This window comes from Dasypus novemcinctus, chromosome X, assembly GCF_030445035.2.
Source record: "Dasypus novemcinctus isolate mDasNov1 chromosome X, mDasNov1.1.hap2, whole genome shotgun sequence".
Classification (NCBI taxonomy): domain Eukaryota; kingdom Metazoa; phylum Chordata; class Mammalia; order Cingulata; family Dasypodidae; genus Dasypus; species Dasypus novemcinctus.
In genome coordinates, this window is record NC_080704.1 from 8,671,373 (window position 1) to 8,693,746 (window position 22,374).

Sequence of the window (22,374 nt, forward strand, 5' to 3'; positions counted from 1 at the left end):
AAGAATGACAGCCCCGGAGGGAAGCAAATCTCGGACACCAGCTTAGGCTGCCTTCAAAGCTGGAGGCTCAAACGACCACTGCAGGGGGCTCTGACAGATGGAAAGGGGCAGCAAGTCTCGGATTGTTTAAATCATTAACTCATCTATCCACCTGCACTAGCGCTACCAGGGAAGGGATGGAAGCCTTCGGCAGTTTTTCAAATCTCAGCACCGCGTCCGTACCTTTTAAAAAACAGTGTTTTGAAACCAGATTTTTTATTTAGCAACTCCATTTGTAAGGATTTTTTCTCTTTTTGCCTGTTATACATTTTCACTTCTTTTTTTCCATTTTTGCCTTAAAGCAGAGATGATACATTTTAATGTTACTGTATAGCAATATTGGACTCTTTATAAATATCCCTGCATATGGAACCTTCACTGGGGCCTGCTGCTCATTTGATTTTCATTTGCATGTAAACTGCAAAATACAAGAGGTCTTCTTTAAGAGAGACTAACTCTGGGAAGTATGGAGGACCCAGGCTGACAGGTTGTCCTGGGGTGCTGAAGTCATGCCCTTAACTGGCAGGACAACGTAAGATCCTTGGGCAAACTGGCCTTCGACAAGTTATTCTGATCATGCTAATATTGTACATACAGGTTGCTTTCTCAAGAGGACACTAGATGGACCTTCACTGTAACAACATACCTTCCACACAACTTTTAGTTCTATCACTGGTTTGAGGAAATAGGATATTTCTCTCTTTTCTCCATAGCATCACATACTTTTCTCCTAAGAAATAATGACATGATGGTTACTCATATGATGACACTGGTATCCAAAATAAAGGGAAATTTATTTGAGAAGATTTCTATAAGAAGCCAGATTCTCCAGTGGCACAAACCTGCACTTCTTTCAGCAGTCACCGTTGCCTATCAAAGGGCTGGTAACTCCCTAAAGAGATGAAGAGGTTGGAGAAGAGAAATTCAATGCAGATCAACTTTATCCCTGAAGTTGAGTATAATAGTCAGGGAAGGGAAGCGGATTTGGCTCACCTGATAGAGCATCTGCCTACCACATGGGAGGTCCAAGGTTCAAACCCAGGGCGTCCTGACCCATGTGGTGAGCTGGCCCACGTGCAGTGCTGATGCACGCCAGGAGTGCCCTGCCATACAGGGCATCCCCACGTAGGGGAGGCCCATGCACAAGGAGTGCACACCGCAAGGAGAGCTGCCCCATGTGACAAAAGCACAGTCTGCTAGGAGTGGCGCCGCACACATGGAGAGCTGACCGGCAAGATGACACAACAAAAAGAGACACAGATTGCCAGTGTCACCGACAAGAATGCAAGAGGACACAGAAGAACACACAGCGAATGGTCACAGAGCTCAGACAATGGCGGGGGGGGGGGGGGGGAGAAGGGGAAAGAATAAATAAAAATAAATCTTAAAAAAAAATTAGGGAAAATTGTATGACTATGACTGGACATCACAATAGATCTAAAGCATACAAAACAACTGAAATTTTGATCCATTGTTTATTAGAAATGCAAAGAAATCAAGGAAATCCAACTTTGGTTCTTCGGTATTTGGACATAGCACATTTCTACAGGTGCCTGCATTTCCGTTTACCTCCTTAAAATACGTTTTCTTGGGCTCTAGGGATTTACGCTCATTACCACATAAATCACTGAAAGCATCCAACACCAAACAAAAAACCTTCCACAGTCACACTGGGCTTTGTTTCAAAAGTTTGACCCTTATCCAATAAATTTCACAGATGTCAAGTGAAGTCATCCAGATGCTCAGACTACCAAAACCAATCTTCCTCACCTCTAACTTGGGCTCTCAGGAAGCCCTGAAAATTCCTCAGACTTGGGAGGTGTAGCTCGCAGAAGAACCCAACGCCTACTCAGATCCAAGAAGGAGGCAGAGGCAGAGGCAGGCAGAGGCAGGCAGAGGCAGGGACGTCGGGCCTAAATTACTGCTTTTGAGCGCACGCACTGAAAACCAGAGGCAAGTGAGTGAGTTACAGCTCCCAAAGGGGGGAGGGCCAGCAGGCTTGCTCCCAGCAGACAGGCAGCGTGTCACCAAGGGTGTCATTCCTAGACGGCAGGTTTGAAAGTAAACTCTGAGACTAAGGCTGAACCAGCACTACTTTTAAGTAAAGACATGGCTCTTGGGCAAATGTAAAGTGAACACGTGGCCAATGATTTTATTGAACACAATATATACTGAGGGACCCAGTAACATGTTTATTTTAATTTACACGGGCTTGTATATGCATATACGCAAATAAAGAATGCTGGAATACAATTACAAATAGATGCAAAAGTGGTCTGCTCCCGCGGCAGGCAGCGGGGCAACCCTCAATGGCATTCCACTGCACATAATTCATTTGCATTTGCATGGACAAGAATCCTCTGCATTATTGTCGGCTTCCTACCACTTACAGAGTAGGAAAACAGCTCAGACAAGGAACGCTGCGCCAACCAGGAAGGGCACAATAGAGAGGACACCAGTCCGCCTTGCTTTTGCCCATTCTGAAGTCTTTCACAATTTTCCTGACCCTAGTAATCACATTTTCACATTGAGTTTTCTAGAACTCAATGGGATTTATTTACGTTTCCGTACAATTGTTTACCATTCCTTCATTCAACAAAGGTTTACAGACAGCGAATAGTGTCAGAAACTGTCCATTTTGTTCATGTTTGAGTACATCAGCATGCCTTTGTACTAACAGATGGATGCGGCTTTATTGTTTTGGTTTGGTTTTGCATACGTAAATTCAACAGCATAGAGGAGCCAAACGGGGCTCACCCCTGTTTTTGGACAGCCTGTGAGCTAAGAATGTTTGTCTTTTTTTTTTTTTTTAATTTTTAAATGGTTGGAAAAAAATAAAACTTCGTGACTTGAAACTGAATGAAATTCAAATTTCAGTGTCCGTAAATAAAGTTTAACTGGAACACAGCCATGCCCACCCCCTTCACGTATTCTCTATGGTTGCTTTCCTGCAACAGCCAAGTGGAGTAGCCGAGACAGTGACAATGAGTTTGCAGAGTCAAAAACAGTTCCTATCTGGCCCTTTCCAGAAGTCACTTGCTGACCCCCGGCACAGAGCGCAGTAGTTAATGGAATGTGACTTTGAAAACTAAGCCCCTGAGACAACGCATATTCTTCACCTGGTAAGATGGCTCAGTGGTGTACCTTGCCTCCTGCCCTGTGACTAAATACCAGCGTATTCCTCATCAAAACCATCCTCTGTGCCCTCCCTCTGTGCAGTCGAGGAATCAGAGGCCCAAAGCAGTGAGCTGGTCTTTAGCGAAATTACATGGAACGGACCATGGTGAGCCTAAGAAGAGCGCCGTGCTCTGAGGGGGAGGCTGTCTTTGACGTCACAGCTCACTGCTTTGGGCCTCTGATTCCTTGACTGCACAGAGGAAGGGCTACGCCGGAGTGGAAGATCGAGTCACCCTCGAGACCTAGCCCCCGGCCTGGGGGTGAGAACTCATTTCTAAACTGCACCGTGGAAGATACGAGGCCCAGCGGGATCAGGGTGGGCCTGCCTCCAACCTGGCGGCAGCGCTGACAAGCCAAGGAAATGCAGACGCGGTCAGGAGCAGCCAGGGACGGAGAGCGCGCCTGCCCCGGGCCGGAGGCAGAGACGCAAGCCCAGGCCAGCCGGGGCCGCGGGACAAGGCCGTGTGCGTAGAACAGAAAACGTACAACCACATTTAAACAAGGCAGGAGAGTCTTTCTTTCCCCTGGGCCAATAATTTGAGAATTTCAGGGCTGAAGTGAGGGGTTCCACCGTGCCAAAGACCAGTTCTTTTCATCTTTCTGTTGGGTTAGCCTCAGCCTGGTCTCCAGCCTTATGGTCCATGATGGCTGCTGGAGCCCCGACCACAGGTCTGCACTCTAAGTAGCAGAGAAGAGGAAGGTGGGAAGAGGAAAAAGGGTGCTTTATCCAGCTAAGTCGGTTCCCTTTAAGGAGGCATCTACAGAGTCCTACGCACTAATTCTGCTCACAGCTAGTAGGCTGGAAATTGGTTAGGTGGCTTTGCTTAGCTACAAGGGAGCTTGGGAAAACGTACATGTCTACGTCTAGGTGACAGTATGCTCAGCTGAGAAGAGGGGCTTTGGGTTAGCAGAGGAGAGAAGGGATGGGATTAGGAGGCACAGGGCAATCTACCTCACCTTCGTTAGAGAGTGCAGGATGAGAATTAGCATTCACCTGCACAAGCCCCTGGAAAAGTGTCTGGCAGGGATCACGTGCTCAATAAACTATATGCTTGTTGTCTCCCGCATAACCAAGTAAAAGCGCGCAGAACACGTGTCTGTTCGTAATTTCTCTGTAACTTCCCAAATGCCTAGACCAGGGTTTCTCACTTCAGTGCTATTAATCCTTCGGGCTGGGTAACTCTTGGTGGTGGGGGCGGTCCTGTGCATTGTAGGATGTTAGCTGCACCCCTGGCACCCCACCCACTAGAAGACAGCAGCACCCTGTCCCCACACAGTTGCAACAATGAAAAATGTATCCAGACATTGCCCAAAGACTGCTGCTAGTGGGCGGAACGGGCCCCCATTTGGGGCCCACGGGCCCAGACCCATGCTGGACAAAGCGCCATGTCTATGCCATGCGGGACTGAAGGGCACAGCAGTTACAGCTCCCAGGGCTGGGTTCATTCTGGGAAACCCAGCACAGGAAGACGGAGGTTTGCCCAACAGTACCCAGCAACCATGCTGCACGACACAGATGCAAGGTGCACTTAAATTTTACTTTAAGTTTCTTGAAGGTAATGCAGTCATGATACAAGTCTGGGGAGAAGAAAAATGTTCCAGCCTCATTCCTTCATTCATCAAAACTACGTGCTGAGCAATTACCGCGTGCCAAGCACCGTTCCATGCTCTGGGGCCACCAGAGTGAACGAAGATGACCAGGCCTGTGCCAAGAAGGAGACCGGCTCTAAGCAGAGAGAGGACTAACTCCACGACGACCGGCTGGGGGGTGGTACGGCCAGTGAAGCACAGTTCACGAGAGAGGGTGCCGGGGAAGGCGTGGCCGAGAAGGTGGCGAGGTGCCGAGGCCTGAGGGGGCAGGGAGTCGGCTGGGCACCTCTCTGGGGGCACAAGGCCAGGCAGAGGGAGAAGCAGCCGGAGGAGGGCAGAAGGAGCTAGAGTTGGAGAGCCGGTCTGTACAAAAGCGTAAGGCCACTGAAACTAAGGGTGAGCCTTTGGGTTAGAATTGGGGCGAGACAGACACTGGCCACCCATTCTGAGGTAGACAGTGGCATGATGTGACGTATGTTTAGGTAGCCTCTCTAACGTTCACAGGGAGATTCGATTGTTGGGGCAAGAGCAGGAGCGGGGAGAGCCATTGGGATGCTCTCGGATCAGTGCAGGCCGGGGATGGGGGCGGCCTGGGGCGGGGGAAGAGGGCCGTTTAGAAAGGGAGAAGCTGGCGCACTCTGGAGGGAGCCTGAAGGCGGGCTGGCGGGCTTTGCAGATGGCGTCCAGAAATAACTGGACAGCGCTACTGCCGAAAACAGTATGTAAATGTTATGCTTTAAAGTATGCAATCAGAAAACCGAATCAGCAACATCCCTCTGGGCTTTTTTTTTTGTTTTGTCTTTTTTTTTTTTAACTCTTCTGTCTCAAAAATTATTGACAATGGTTTTTAAAGATGTCAATCACTATGCACTCAACCTAGGGGCCAGGGATCCAAACTTTAGTACCTACTCAGCTGATTTACCAAGTGACCCATTCCATCATCAGTAGCATAGAAGTTATTCTCGCATACTGTCAACCTCGTTAACCGAAGGAGGAAGAGAAAGCCTACTGAGTGCTGCGTGAATCTCAAAGAAATGCAAACTGTAGTGAACTGCAAATTCATCCAGTTGTGATCATACCCAAAGGAGAAAAACTTTGATGAATATGTAGGATTCACACCGAAGGATCCAGACGAAAGATAACTCTTAAAATTATGTCACCCTAATAATATATTCCAAAATTCCCGTTTGAGTTAGCTGTGGCTTATCAGTTTGTTCTTACTTTCAGGCAAGAGGAACTGATTTCTTTTCTTGTGAAATTCACAGCTTCTCAAGCCAGCCTTGGCCATTCAATTACAAAACATGGTTTTACAATCCACAATCCTTTGAGGTGCAATTTTTAAAAATTAGGATGTTAAAAAACAGTTCAAATGAACCTCGTCTAGTCAAAAATTTTTTAATGCTATAAAAGAATTATCATCCATGCAACAAAGTATCATCCATGTCATCTGCACCTAAAACAAAACTGGACCCAAACCACTATTTACAAAATTCAGTCTGCCTCATCGCAGTGTTTTTTTCTATAGATCTTTGCCTGAAATGATGACATAAACAAATTACTCACAATTCCAGTTGAAGAACAATTAACATAACAAATACCAGTAAATGTCTTTTCAGAGCAAATGCTTACGGTATTATGTACAGAGATCAGAATAAAAGGCCTATAAACTAGATGCTTCTTTTCTGCCCAGGACCCAGAGCCAGAGGTGAGCAAAGTGAACACTGTCAAATTTATTTCACATCTGTAGAAGAACTCTGTTCACCTTTACTAAGATTCATGGGTATTAAATGACATGATGCTTACATGCTTGTAGGAATACATCATTCTAATGGTTTTCTTTTGAGGCATATTATGCTCCAATCACTTTGAGGTAACGTGTTCGAGAGATCTCTCAAAATAAGGTTGTTGGTGTTTTTTTTTTAATGTGCTATTTCAATATTATTATGTAATCCTCAGATGAAATGTTGGTTATAAGATGAAGGCCTTATACTAGCATCTATGAAATAAACCTTATTAAACACCAGCATAATCCTAACAGGTATTCCATTTTGGGCAAGCCTAATAAACTTTATTCATATATGTAATCTGCTTATAAAACAACCTACTTCCAGATTGGAGCTAAAGTACCATCATATATAAAATAAAGAGAGTGATGTGTGGGGGTCCACGGTAAAAAATTAAACATATAAATGAATAAAATGACAAAGTTTAGAGTATGTGTGTACAGCAAGGAATACTCAAATACTGAATGCAAACTGCTTAATGAAAGAATCCCGTTATTTAACCGGCAAGTGCTAAAAGCAAGACAACCCTACATGCAAAATAAATCAGGTGTTAAGTGGATTGCATTAAATCTTCTGGTCTAGCTAGAAGACAATTTTTCCTTCAAAACAAAATGATTAAGAGTACAGAATAAAAATTAAAAATAAGGTAATGTGTAGAAATACTGATACATACATGACTGTGGCAGGAGGCTACAGGACTCTATATATAGGTGGTAAAATGGCATACATATGCATACACCCTGTACCAAAGTTACCTTGCTTTCAATACTGTTCTATGATGACGTAGATATAACCATTTGGAAACTGGGTGGTGGGTACAGGAGGCTTCTCTGAATTTTTTTGTTTCTTCACAACCTCCTGTGAATCTATAATTATTTCAAAATAAAATGTTTTTAAAAATAGTGATACATATGTAGGAACCATACCTTAGAACATTGCTTGTGATTCTGGCACCAAACCAGGGAACCATTGTTCTGCAAAAAGAAAAGAAACATTGACGCATTAAATATTTTTCTAATTGAATATATACATACATATATGTATGTATAAGTGTATGTATATATGCATATTCATGTATATACATATATATGTGTGAGTACAGCATTTAAATATGTGCATTAACAGAAGGTGAGGGAAGCGGACTTGGCCCAGTCTACCACATGGGAATCCGTCTACCACATGGGAAGTCCGCGGTTCAAACCCCGGGCCTCCTTGACCTGTGCGGAGCTGGCCCACGCGCAGTGCTGATGCACCCCGTAAGGAGAGCCGCCCAGTACGAAAGAAACTTCAGCCTGCCCAGGAATGGCGCTGCACACACGGAGAGCTGACACAACAAGATGACACAACCAAAAGAAATACAGATTCCCATGCCGCTGACAGCAACAGAAGCGGACAAAGAAGGACACGCAGCAAATAGACACAGAGAACAGACAACTGGGGCGGGGTGGGGAAGGGGAGAAAAATAAATAAATCTTAAAAAAAAAAAAAAAAACAGAAGGTGAATCTTGCCATCTTGATAGGTTTCTCTTTTTAAAATAGAAAAGTTGATTATAACAAATGCTCTTTTGCCATTAACCTTATGCTATAAACAAAGACATAAAGCAATAAAGATTCCAAGTTGACTATGCCTATTCTCATGGTGTACTAAGCCACACAACAGCAAACAGCAGGAAAACGCATGCTAGAAGTTTCTTCCTCAGCAAGCAGTTTGGGTAACGTGACCAGTTGCGCATACTGGTGTTCTTTGACTTCGACCAACACACAGTGATAAGAGGTTGAGCTTGGGACCCCAAGTGAAAAGCCTGCTCTTCCCTCTTCCTGGATGGGTTGCCATGGACAAGTTACTTGATCTCCCTGTGCTTCTGCTTACCCCTCCCTAACAAGGACCTGACAGCACCCACTGAGTGAACTCACTGGGAGGAGAAAATGGAATAAGATGCGTAACATCTGCTCAATGCGTGACACATACAAGGACTGGGATTTCTTAGCCTGGACCTCAGGATTTCTTCTAGGGAACCTCTGATTCCACGTGACCAGTATTGTGGTCATGCTTTTCCTTTGGTTGTGATCTTTTAGTTCAGATAGTGAGAGGACAGGGTATTTGGTAGAGCTAGAAGAAACCCATCACTCAATATATCAGATGCTTTGGCCACAAGTTCTCTGAAGTCCAAGGTTGGAGGTATAACAAAATAACTTGTTTCCTATGTTTGAACCTCTAAACATTTGATTTTAAAAGCACCAACATGGGTAGAGTAGTAATACAGTTTTTCTTTCAGTTTGGAAAAAGAAAACTGAATCAACATCTCTTTTAAAATCTTTTTATAACTAGATTATTGAGACACACTTCATATAACATAAAATTCAACTTTGTAAAGTGTGCAATTCAATGTTTTTCAGTATATTCACAAGAGTGTGCAATCACCACTATCTAATTCTAGAACATTTCTATCACCACCCCAAAAAGAAACCCCATGTCCATTAACAGTCACTGCCCATCACCCCTGCCTCCGGCCCCAGCAACCAGTCATCCGCTTTCTGTGCTTAGGGACTTGCAGCTCTGGCTCTCTCATGGAAATGGAATCACACAGTGTGTGGTCCTGTGTGTCTGCTTTCACTGAGGATCCATATTGTCCCACAGAGCATTAACTTTATTATCAAATTCCATTGTATGGGCAGATCACAATTCAATCCATTCCCAATAAGCCACTAGGTAAAGTTGAACTGTGCAGTGCTGGAAAGCTTCCTCTTCTACGTGAAGATCTTACCCCACATTCAGGCTCTGCTGAGCCCTACGTCAAATGGCCCTCACCCTCCTTGCAGCCTTCATTCCCAGGAGTTCCTACACACCCCTACGGTTTAACCAAACTGGCACCTACTCGCCGACCCCTACTGAAAGCCACGCGCCCTCACACCTGCGGCCCTCGTCTCCCTACAGGTCGGCGTTCATTTCTGGACACGGAGTCATTTCACACCGGGCAGGGACCTGAGTCGAGCTGAGTTTGCGAGCTGGCAGGCGTGAGTCAGAGAAACTGTGAGATGGGGCAGAAGCCAGAGCCAGACAAAAGGCAGGCTGGGTGAGCTCCCCAGGCGCTGGTAGCCAGGAAGAAGGCGCAATCTGCAGATGGTGTTTTACAAGACGTCATCGGTTCAGGGAGCAACCCAGCACCCACAGGCAGGGTGAGGGACCCGACTGCAAAGAGCAGGGGTCAGACAGTGAGAAGCACATTCTGCAGCAGCCGGAGCAGGGTCCGAGGCAGCTTGGAGACACTCCCTAACTGAGACCACCTCAATACCTGGCCTGGGAAGGGGGCTCCCTGCTTACACTGTGCAAGGCGGGCTGCAGCCAGGCCTGTCCAAGCAGCCTGTGCCCCGCCTTGGGCGTTCCCTGCCCACGGCCCAGAGGGGCAGGTGGAGAGCAGAGCGGTTCCTTCCTAAGGGACCCAGTGCTGGCCTGGATGAACTCGGGCCTGGGGGCCCCGGCCAAGGCAAGTCCTGAACGTCTTGTTCACAGGTCACTGTCTGATGACCTTCAGCTTCCTCGAGTCAGACCACGGGGCCTGCTCCCTGGAGTGGAAACTCAACGCGGGCTTCCGGCTCCTTCCTTTCCACGTCTTTCCTCTGAAGGAGAGAAGGAGAACCTCAAGTCTCCCTACACTGGCTGCACCATGCTTGGGGAATTGATGACACCCTCTCCTGCTGTACAGGTATTTCCCCTCATCTAAGTCTTAGTCCCCGGCTACAGCGCAATCTTGGGGAGAGGGCTCCCTCACTCTTCCTCGGCTCTTTTACACACAAGCAACTGCCACAGTCCTTGGTTCTTAAGCAGATGGCACTGTGGCTAAAGGCCACACGAGGATGACTGAGGCTACAAAAGCAGGCATGGCAATTGCTGCCTGCCCCCAAATCAGTGGTTGACAAAAAATTACTAATAGGGTAATAAGCCTTTGACTTTTATTATTATTACCAACTTATATCATTATTATTATTATAATTATACTACTGACCACACCTATGGGATAAGTGCTGGCTTCTGTGTCGGGCATATTCACCCCACACAATTGTCTTGTATAATGGCACAAGTTTCATTTATCCATTTTACAGGTAAGAACACAGAGTCAGCAAGTCAAGTACAGTATCTATAGTTGTGAAGCCAGTGAGCAAACTCAACTGGGAATAACCCACTGCGTTGTGAAGGTGCCTCCAGGTTGACAGACTTGGGGATGGAGGTAAGACACTGTCCTGGCAGCCCTAAATATCACTTGCTCAGGAAGCAAAACAAATGATGGGCTGAAACAGAAAACAGGAGAAAAGATTGGGCAAACTGGTAGAAAATGGATTACACTGGTGTTTGACTTCAGAAATTTTTTTTTTTTAAAGTATTATTTAGTGACTATTAGAGAGTTGGGGAAAAAAAGAAAAAAAAGAAAAATGGATTAGGGCTGTGAGAAACCCTTCTCATAAATGGCTTCCATTTATTCCTTTCGACTGCAGATAAAATGGCCAAGCCTCAAAAAATTATTAATCCTACAAAGATGGCCTTGGGTTGCCCAGCCTCCACTTTCCAGCGGAAATCCTCCTCCGTGACTCAGGCTGACCTTTCCTCCTCCTCGCCTGGCTCATACACCTGGCAAAATGAGAATGAATCCTGCATCCAGAGTCCACTGCTGCACTGCTTACATTTTATTAGGAATCAGGATGAACGCAGCTCCTCAATCAAGGCATTTTCATTTGAAGCAAATTTCCCCACGACACATAGCTCTGTCATTACTAAGAAATATTTGGGAAGACATCAAGCAAGCACGAAAATTATGATATAATGGCTTTTTTGTGAGGGAAGACAGTTTGGGAAGATTAAAAAAATAATCCCTGTAAAGTATTTAGCAGACTCAGTGCCACGTGGTCAGATGTCAGGAAAAAGGAGGTTGTTCCGTTGACGTGACCTCGCTGGTGGCGTTCACCGTTATTGCTCCTGGGGTGGGGGCCAGCCTGGATTTGGCATCTCCCAGCTCCCCCGTGTCCCCCAGCCCTGGGCTCACCGATTCACTCCTAAGACTGAGGCTCCGCAGGGGAGCCCACCCTGCTTTTCTCCCCGGGTGGTTGCAATCTTTCCTCTTCTGCTCATACGACGGGCGAGCAGAGGTGTAAGATACTGCTTTCACTGCCTTTACGGTCCACTGTCTCTACCTTTTTCCCTTTTCTGGGCTGTTTACCATTTGTTATCAATCACGGCAGCAGTTAGTATCAATTAGGTGTAATGATGCTTTGTCTGTTCTAGGTGTTGTAAAAATGTCTCCGTGTATCATTTGTCTTCTGAATTTATTCACAGAGATTTCTCCATGCTGAAATTTTCCCCATATACCTCAGATGTGCCTCTATGTCCTTCCTGGCTTTGGGTTTCCTGCTTTTCTTGCAACAATTTCCCCACACCACGATTTTGCAGCTGTTGTGTGATTTTGCCTTTATCAATCGAAGTTCGCCATAGGTTTTTACCTGTAAGAAAGAGCCCTGCGGGGTGGCACCTGGGCAGCAAGGAAAGCCCTGATGAACTCTGGCCTCTTTGCTTAGGCCAGGTGTGCGAGGCCGTGCCCCACCCACCTGCCTGCTCACCTGTCAGGCTGGTGAGCAGAGGAACAACGAGAAAAGAAGAATCCGGTGCATTTCAACAGCCCGCCTCGGGCGGTGTCAGTCAGATTACAACAGCCTTCGCCTGTTAAGCCACTTGACAATAAAAATAAAATACAGCACTTGCAATAAAGTCTTGTTCCGGCTTCACGCTGGCAAAGATAAAGACTCACAGTACACTAGAAGGGAAAGACGTTTGCTTCTAGAATTGTTATTGTCAACTCCAGGTAGGATCAGGCGCGGGACTTTTGTAATTATATACAGATTACATCCTGGGTTTTATTGGTTTAACTACATCAAACACCAGTGCTAGTCAATCTAGCTTTCAAAGAGCTTATATAAGTTCCTGCAACTGCACCCAGCCATTATTCCAAAGACCATTTCTATCCTTTTGATTTTGCCTTCAAGAAAAGTCATTCTCCAAAGCTTCACCTGAAGAAAACACTGCACTCACTTAGGCAACCCACAGGAGAAGGATAAAAACAAAGGAAAACTGGTTATCTATGCTCTCCCCTTTGACAATCTGTCCCTTCAGGGGATGAAGCCGCATGGAGAAAAGGAACGTAAGAGCTGCCACACGTTTCCTTTCAGGAAACCAGGTGGCGGCTGAGACCCAGTGGAGGAGCCTCGAGAGGAGGAGCGCGCGAGTCTGAGAACACACCACCAAGCCGTCACCACCAGCAAGGAGCATTTGAGAGAGACGCCGGCCCAGGAGATCTTAACTTCATCGACTCTGGCAAAGGACAAACACGTAGCTGTGACTCTCAACTGGCGATTCTGTTTTCATGCAAGGTTTTTTTCAATTGAAGGAACGGATTAAAGTTTAGGAATTCATTTTAATCTAGGATATTTGCCTGATATTTTGGAACCATGGTATGGTAGAATTGATTTCCTTTATTATTATAAGGATATTCCTTTCTATGGTCAATATACTCAGAACTCACATTGTTTAAAAAGTAGCTAACCAAAAGAGGTCAAGAGAATAAAACTGAGAATAGTTATTGGCATGGCTAGATAAGTGGTTTTGTTTTAAAGATTTTTTTCCCCTCCCCACTGTTTTTGCCATCTGTGTCCATTCACTGTGTGATCTTCTGTATCTATTTCTCTTTTTGTCATTCTCTTCTCACTTTTTCTCCTCTAGGATTCACTGGGATTCGATCATGGGGACCTCTGATGTGGAGAGAGGTTCCCTGTCAATTGCGCCACCTCGGTTTCTGGTCGCTGCTTCACCTTGACTCTCCCCTTTGTCTCCCTTTTGTTGTGTCATCATCTTGCTGCATGGCTCACTTGCGCAGGCACTGGCTCACCATGCGAGCACTCACGCGGGCACTTGGCTCACCACGCGGGCACTTGGCTCACCACGCGGGCACTTGGCTCACCACACAGGCACTTGGCTCACTGCGTGGACACTGGCCCACTGCTCAAAAACGCTTTCTCGTCTTCTTTTTCACCGGGAGGTCCCATGGATTGAACCTGGGTCCTCCCGTGTGGTAGGCAGAAGCCTTATCACTTGATAAGTTTTAATTAAGTTTGCTAGTGACCACAGGAGCCATGGTCCATCTAAAACAATAATTTCTTTCTGAGTTCTATACCTCCCACACATTTAGTTGAATTTATAGGGAAAAAATGCATGACCGTATCAAAGCATAGCTCTCTGCAAACACAGACGCGCGCCCTGCCCACCGCCCCTGGAATGCCCCTGGCCGCAGGGTCCTTCCTTCACTTCCTCCCCCCTGGAAGCTCGTTTGAGAGTCAGAGTCCCTGTGCTGTCCTTGCTTAGAGCTCTTCCCTCCGCTAAGTGAACACCTACGCATCCCTCAGGTCACCACGAGGGCCACCTCTTCTGGGAAGCCATCCCTGATCCCATGTCTGTACCTAACAGGCTCCCTGTCCCATGCTCTCCTGGCTCCCAGCACCTTTTTCGGCCCCTGTCTACCGTGCTTGGCAAGGACAAACACTTCGTGCTGTGTTTATTTCATGCTGCTGCCCCCAGCCCACCGGCAGCCGGACATCAGAGTCCATCCACATCTCTTGATCCTGGGGGACTCTGGAGCCACTGGCACGGTCAGAGCACATGATCTTAAATACTGTTTTTGAGCAACTCACTGAGCAGCAAACAATGGCACTACCAAGGAATTGCAATTCAATCACTGGGACATGAGGAGCTGGAAAGAATGAAATTAGCAGGCTCAAGTGAGCAGGTTTTTCATATTCTCTGGGTAGAGCTTTTAGGAGCTCTATCTTAAATGTCCAAGAGAGTCACACAGCAATGCCAAAAAATGAAGGGCGGGGAGGGGACAAACCTCGCATTCAGAACCAAATACAAAGTAATAAGTATCATACTAAAGATCTTTTTATAGTTACAGACAAGTAAAAATCTTGTACAGAAAACTTCTAAAGCAACAGGTGCCCGAATATAGTACAGGGGAGAACACAGTTTATTAACATTTTACTATGAATTTTGATAAGGAATATCTCATGAATTTTTTATGTGGAGAAGCAGGGGAAAAAAGAAATTTTCCATTGCTTCCTCTGCCTGTAAGAATATGGGAACTATCATAGAACCAGAAGCAGTTAGCCTCTCTTCAGACATTCACGCAACCATCTTCAACCTCCTCTCCATCAAGCAGGTACGCTGAATTTTTGTTCATTCTTGCCACAGCTGTAATTTCATAAACAAAACTTGAGGTTAAAACTGATATTTTCAGGAGAAAGTTTTGATACATGGTGCCCTCTGCACAAAACCACATAAAGCCCTGGAAGATTTCAAGATGGAATAAATGACTCATGCTGAGATAAATCCAGTTTTCAGCAGGTTTAATGGGAGCATTAAGGGCGATAACTCAAATTCGTAAATGCCTCATATTACAAAAGAAGCATGAGCATAGCGCACTGACGATAAACTGGACAAAAAAGCATTGTTTGTGGAGAACCCGAGAAAGAAGTGACAGTATAAACGTCCCTTCCCGACAGCCCCCTTCCCGACAAGGACAGGAGAACGCGTAGGTGGCAGCAGACCCTAAGAGCAGGCTGGCACAGCCCTCGCCCGAGGCCTCTGCCTCCCCTGTGTGTACTCCTGGGCCCAGGTGCTCTTGGCCAGCCACCCGTCTAGAAAAGCACGTGAAGGTGGGGAGCGCAAAGCCTAGCCTAGAGGGGAGGCCCGCCCTCCTCCCACCTGCTGCAAGGTGGGCAGGCCTGGGCACGTTGCCAGCCACACCCACTTGCTTCCAGCCCTCCTTCCAAGCAGTCCCCGCTGGGGAAGGACGGAGCTGGGAAGGGAAGAGGAGAAAGAGCAGCCAGGACACGCGACAGAGGAGGGCAGAGGGATGGAAGGGGTCCAGACGCCTGGATCGGTGACTTTGAGGCTGGTGGCTTACGAGTGAGATGCAAATGCTCTTGTAAAGGTTCATATAAAAGCACAGTTTGCTTTTGTTAGCAAAAGAGGCACAGGCAAATCCACGGGGTCTGAGATTCTGGCCTGTGGCCTACGGGCAGCTGTCCAGAGGCACCGTCCCACAGGTCCCCGCGGGGGGTGTCTGAGGGCAGGGGGCTGCTGGGGACAGTGGGCTGGGTGCTTACTGGTCCCCCCTGGCTGAGCCTGCGTGGCAACCAGCACCACCTGCCTGGGATCCGAGGCCCACTAACCGCGGAGATTCCCGGCCTCACGGGCAATCCACGGTAATCACACGAGCACCGTACAGGAAGGCTGGCAGACGGGAGAGGGGCGATGGATTCTGGGAAGGAGATTACCAAGCAGGCTCCACTGCTTTGTGCTTGCAATCACGCCCTTCAACAGTCCTGGGCAAATCCTAAGAAGTGCAGTGCAGTTTCATTTAGACACACAATCTGATGCCGACAGCTTACATCGGTGCATCTTCAAACTGAACACGACACACGCTGCCAGCCAGGTAGCATCACGGCAGTCATCATCGCATCACACGTGTCATAGTTGCGTATACTGTCACACCTGAAACTGAACTGTGTGCACATACTGGCTTTAATGATCATTTCAATGTAAATAAAATGATTAGACTGTGAGTTGGCATTGAAACGATGGTGTGCACAGAAAAGCAAAGAAATACAGGGCCTGACAAATGTTCACTGGAGAAAAGACTGAACTTCTACATATTTCTTGCAAACTAACAACCAGTGCTTCAGAGGATTTAAGATGAAGTTGTCCTGTACTTTATGACGGATACACGAACAAAAGGATTGCCGTTCTCATGCTAAAAAATACAAAGGAAGGCAGGATATATTGCCCAATCTCTTGGACGGATGAAAGGTATTACAAAGCAACAAGCTGTTGGTGCAACGGAATGATGCTCTATCAAAGACTGTCATCAACAATATGTCATCATTTTATTATCAGGTGTCTTTCTTAGGGTTACACTGACGTCCCAGCAATGGCCTCTTAGAGTCACTGAACTGTTACACATAAATCTATGTTGGTTCCACACAAATCCCGTTTCTCCCCAGTACTGGCACCATCTTGATAGTTTCAGGGTGGCTGTCCATTTCCCCTCATCTGCCTTCAGGAAATGATTAGAAACTCCTTCTGAGTAACCTCTTAAACAGACAGAGAGGTTATAGCACATAAGCCTGTAATCCTAAGGAACGGGGTATCGCCAGGGGATGTATGGAGGTCTCCCCACACCAAACACCTAAGGGAAACCCAGTATGAATTTTTATGATCTTCACATGGAATGTGTATACAGATTTTCTAATGACACAAAGTTGGGGGTGGGAGCTACCTGTGCCCTTCATTTTTCTCAGTGAAATCGGAACTGATATAATTTTCAAAGAGAAGGGAGTTTCTGGGGGGTGGGGTTGAGAGAGGTGAAATTTTGGACTACTTGCTACAGGGCAGGAGAGAGTGGGAGTGGACTAGAAGTACATTGGAAAGATTGACGGAGAGCAGAAAGTTTAGCTGAGGCTAAGAACTATGGATTTTTAGCAACACCATTCCATAGGGTTGTGTGGACATGTCCAAGTAGGAAGCTATTACAGCTCGATGGATTCAGGATTAGAATTCTGCAAAAGAAGGAAATGACTGAAAAAAAAGTGACTGGAAAAAGTGACATGGAATCTACACAGGATATGGGAAATGAAACCAGGAAGAACTCAGGGAGTCAGGGATACCTGTTAGACACAGGTTCCCAGGGACAGACTCCATAGGGCCAGACCTTGGAGCCTGTGATTAACAAACGCCCTAGGTGTTTCTTACAACGCAGCAAATGTGCTAAACTCTAGGCCAATCGATTGTCAGAGGTTTGAGGGATTAAGGAACGAAGATCTTGAGGTGAAAGATACTCAAGTGACAACGTGGATGTACCTTCAAGACGATATGATGAGTGAAATTAAGCCAGACACGAAAGGACAAATACCAAATGATTTCAACAATTTGAAATCATTAGAATAATCAAACTCATAGAATCAGAAACTAGAATGCAGTTTACCAGGGGCTGGGATGGGGTAGGGACTAAGGAGTTAATGCTTAATTGGCACACCATTGTGAATGTAATTAACAACAGTGAAGCATATATTTGAATGCAGTTAAAAGGCAAATTTTAATTTGTGAATGTTACTAGAATAAAGCAAACAAAAAATGATAGGATTATACAACACAAGCAGGGAACCCTAATGTAAACCTTGGACTTTTGCTAATAGTGTAAATATAACATTCTTTCGTTGACAAAAGTACGACACTAATGAAAAATGTTAGTAATAATGGGGGCATAGGGAAACTTTGTATTTTCTGCCTGATTTTTCTGTAAACCTAACTCCTTCCCTAGTATAAAGAAGTTAAAATAATGAAATTAATTAATTAAAAGTTATACAGCAGTTGTAGAACGTGAATGAAAGCACTAAAATAGTAAATGTTTACACTCAGAATGGGAAACTGGAGTTTGAAATATGCAAGATAGTTCTGGCTGCTGACTGGGTCCAAAATACGTTACTGGTTGGGACAGCATCAGCCCTAAAAAGGAGAATTTTGTTATATAATGTAACGGACTAATTGTCTAGAAGAAGCCATTGTGCTAGAAGGCCAAGCACCATTGCCCCTGCAGTGCCACTGAGGTGCACCTCCCAGAGACCACCCGCCTAACACCATGACTGAAGCAAACACTGTCCCTGCTTGCAGGAGGTTCACAGCTAACACTCTCCCCACTTGCTGAAACTGCACTTGAAGAGAGCTGCCAGCCCAAGGCCACGCCCCTTGGGGCAGCCAATATCCAATGACTTTGGGGCTGGAGTATTGGGGACCAACCTCTTGCCCCGATTCAGGACAACTTCCAAGGTATTCCCAGCTCCAGAGCATGCTGTGGGGCTCCTGAGGCCTTTGTTGTACCTGCATGGCAGCCCTACTCCTGTTTCTGCCCCCACTACTTCCTCCACGCCCCCTCAGGCCTTGATCCTGAGAGCACTGCCCAACACCCTCTGTCCTCAAATCCCAAAACTGTGAAGAGCTCATGAATAACCCAAGTTGTGAAAACCAGTCATACTCCTCAGGGAAAGGATGAGGGAATGAGCTGTCTCCAACAGAAAGGGTTTGGAGAGAAAGCAGTTTCAGGAAAGGCAAAAAGATAGAGCCACATTTTATGAAAAGTAGAGGGTGTTGGGGGAGTTGGCCGAGGATGCTGGAAGGTCTGCATGGACATGGAGCCCTCCCAGTGGTGGAAGACGAAGGCAGAATCACATGCAACACTGGTTACCTGGCAAGCATTCTAGCCCAAGAACACATCTCCACACTTCATGCCCAAGCTCTTGCTCAATCGATCCATCTGGCTTGGGATGCAACTACAGCTTCACTTCAGGTTGACGGACTTTTTAGGGAACTAAGACAACTGTGTTCTGAGGAGGATATTCACTAATTAACAATATAAGGGTGTTTCAACTTGACATTGGCAGTTACTTTTTAAAACCTCTTCTTTTAAAAATAACTTTAGTACAAGGCTGTGTACCAAACAACTGATAGGAAAAACAGTAGATTTTTTAAAAAATGCCACCACCATCCAACCTTCCTATGAAAAAACAAAACCATTATCAAAGAAGAAAAATATGCAAGAGAAATGTGGAAAAAAAAACACCAAGCAGTACACAACTCTTAATTACATTCTTTCTTTATTATGATCCTCTGGAAAGACTCGTGTGATGCACATTTCCAATGGACAGACATAAACTTTAAGTGACACATGATAACTAGCAGTGTTTAAGAGTCTTCAGTTTTTCCTTTCCTTAAATGTTGTTGTTGCTGCTGTGTTCTTTACTGTGGGATATTTTATACATGACCACAAGAGAAGCATAATCAGGAAACTTTTAATGAAAATTAAAACCACCTAGCCAGTTATTAAAACAATGACTTGGAGAGATCTCTTAGCTCCATTAGGACTCAACCTTGTCCTACCAGGGAAAAGCTGTCCACAAAAGCTGTTCTTGTTCAAAAGCAACAGAAAAATCATTTTCTGTAGTATTTTATCCAAACTAGAGGGCTTTGGAATTCTGACTCTTCACAATTAATGACATGAGCCAAGTCGGACTCCAAATCTAAGAACTTCTTCTAAATTACAAGTCACTTTATAAAGCATGTGCTTCAGTCGGCACCTCTGTCAGTCTCTCCCTACTGAATTAGAAGGGCTATCTGAATATGGCCAAGCGTGTTTTCCAAAAACAACCAGGAAAGAAAAGGGAACCCAAAATGTAACTCCAAATACCCATTCAAAATGTTTGTAAACTGTAGCATTCTGACTCAGATGATACCATATAATTACAAATGAGGGAAGACATGTGAGGGTCATTTAATCCATCTTGCTGAAAACAACACAAATGTAACTTGTTAGTGACATGTAATTGTCTCATAATACAAGGAACTTTCCAAGAGAAGGAGGTTGCAATGTCCCAGTAACATGCCACACCGCCTCCTTGACTTTTCCATCCATGAGCTCTGATGAAATCTCAGAAATCCATTAAAGCACAAAGGTCGAAGAGTTGCACATTACTGTCTGCTGACAGTTTTCTCTCCAGTCAACTAAATTCTCTAATAACCCGAACCCAAACATTTGCAATGCTGTAAAAAAAGAAAAGGTCAAAACCAGAAGAGAAAAACACAAAACAGGGTCCATCCTGTCTATGTGAGGAGAAAAGGGAAGAGAAAAAAGGGAGGGGAGCAAATATCTACTGGCAGCAGCAAGCCTAAGAACTGGCATGCCTAGAAATGTCTGGCCACGTCGAGTTACTCAATGCCATTGATTTGAACCACATGTGAAAGCCATCACCCATAGTGGTGACCCAAGACTCTGGGGAAATTTCTAGGTCCTGAGAATTGCGAGTTATCAGGGTTTCAAGTGCAATGTTCTCTCTTTGTAGAAGAGGAAGTTGGGGCCCAGAAAGCCTAAAACTTGACCACTCATTGGTTCAGAGAAAAAGAATATTTTAACCGAAAACACATAACTATGAGTCACAAGACCCTATTTTACATTCCAGGACATCTACCCACAGTAGGTTGCGGGTCTCAGAAAAATTAATTTCTTCATTTCCATAACGAGAGAAATGAGGCTTTGATCTAAGAGTGTCACCAAGATCTTTAGGAGGACCACCCTTGAGCATATAAACTCAAGGTCATGGTCTAGGTGGTAGGATGCAGAGTCTACTGATAGAAATGCTTGCCCAGAAGGAGCAACTGTTGGGCACTTAGATGTTCTCAGACAGCCTCCGCAGCTCATGTGGTTTACTGTGGAGAAGTCAGACTTCCCAGAGCCCTCGATAAGTTTTGATATAACAAAGAAAATGGTTTCCAAATGCTTACGAATGAGAGCAGTCTTAGGAATTTTATATCATTTGGCTGTTTCAAGTCTTTCAAGGTCCAAATATTTGCTTAAAACAATTAGAAAGAATCATAAATGTGAAGATGCAATGATTTACAAAACAATTGTAAGGAATCAATAGAATTATTTAATGCAGGGTTTGCACTAAATTAAATTTGGAGGATGTAACCCCCTTTTGGGGAACATGAAAATCCAAGACTATCAAATACTATTCTTAACATTTAAAATTCAAAATGAAATATGGCCATTAAAAAGCAAAGCCATAGAACAAAACACTACCTTGTTCCAACTACCTCCCAATGTCAACTGGGAATCTCTGCTTTAACATTTTTACATTTTCCCCCCATTTGCTTTAAAAGTCACTATCAGTAGTTATTCCTCAACTCAGGCCTCCTCACTGCCTCCCAAGTGCATCCACTTCCTGTCACTGGTGGCTCCTGGTGGCCAACTCCTTGTCAATGTCTTCCCCCAGTGTATGTGAGAGGGTGGTGTCTCACTTGAACCCATCTTTCTCTCCAACCCCGACAGTGACACATCCCAAGTCTATCTTTTAAAAAAAAGTTCTTAAATCTTAAAGCACATGGATGCATCATAATGAGGCATTGGTTACCCATAATGTCAACTGTTTAGGGTCAAGCTATCCAGTTCTATGGTGAAAATAGGCTGCCTCAATAAGCATGGAAGAGCCACTCAATTACAGTGAGGTGGCTTGGCCAGCCACATGCTAACCCGGTGTGATCAATCCATGCTCATGTGTTCTACCACTCTCATCAAGAGCTCCAAGTTTAGGTGTGTCACCCTAGAACTTGACCCCTAGTGACCCTTCCTCTTCAAGGTTTCTGTTCAGGATTTGTGGTGGTTTAGAGGGCTGTACCCCACAAGAACACGTTCTTAATTTTAATCCATTCCTGTGGGTGCAGACCCACTGTAAGCGGGACCTTTTGATGAGGCTACTTCAGTCAAGATGTGGCCCACCTCAGTTAGGATGGATTTTAATCCTATTACTAGAGTCCTTTATAAGAGAATGAAACTCAGATACAGAGCAAGGAAGCCACAGGAAGCAAGGAGCTCAACCTCAAAAGAACCCGGAAGAGAAGGAAGAGGCCAGCACACACCACCATGGGAAAGGAAAGCTAAGGACCAAGGATCACCAGCAGCCAGCCCCAGAACACCAGTCTTCTGGAAGAAAGCATCACCTTACTGATGCCTCGATTTGGATTTTTCCCCAGCCTCAAATCATGAGCGAATAAATTCCCATTGTTTAACTCAACCCATTTCGTGGTATTTGCTTGAGCGGCCCAAGACATTCAAACAGGGTTCCCACACTAGACCTAGAGTGC

At 45.4% G+C, this 22,374-nt stretch overlaps 1 protein-coding gene across 1 annotated transcript in view; it reads right to left on the reverse strand.

Moving 5' to 3' along the window:
- Nucleotides 1–22,374, reverse strand: part of ANOS1 (anosmin 1) — a 177,140-nt gene that overhangs the window by 138,482 nt on the left and 16,284 nt on the right. Inside the window, exon 2 of the mRNA XM_071212938.1 lies at nucleotides 7,517–7,564. Within this exon, the coding sequence (XP_071069039.1) occupies nucleotides 7,517–7,564 (48 nt within the window). The remainder of the gene's footprint in view (nucleotides 1–7,516; nucleotides 7,565–22,374) is intronic.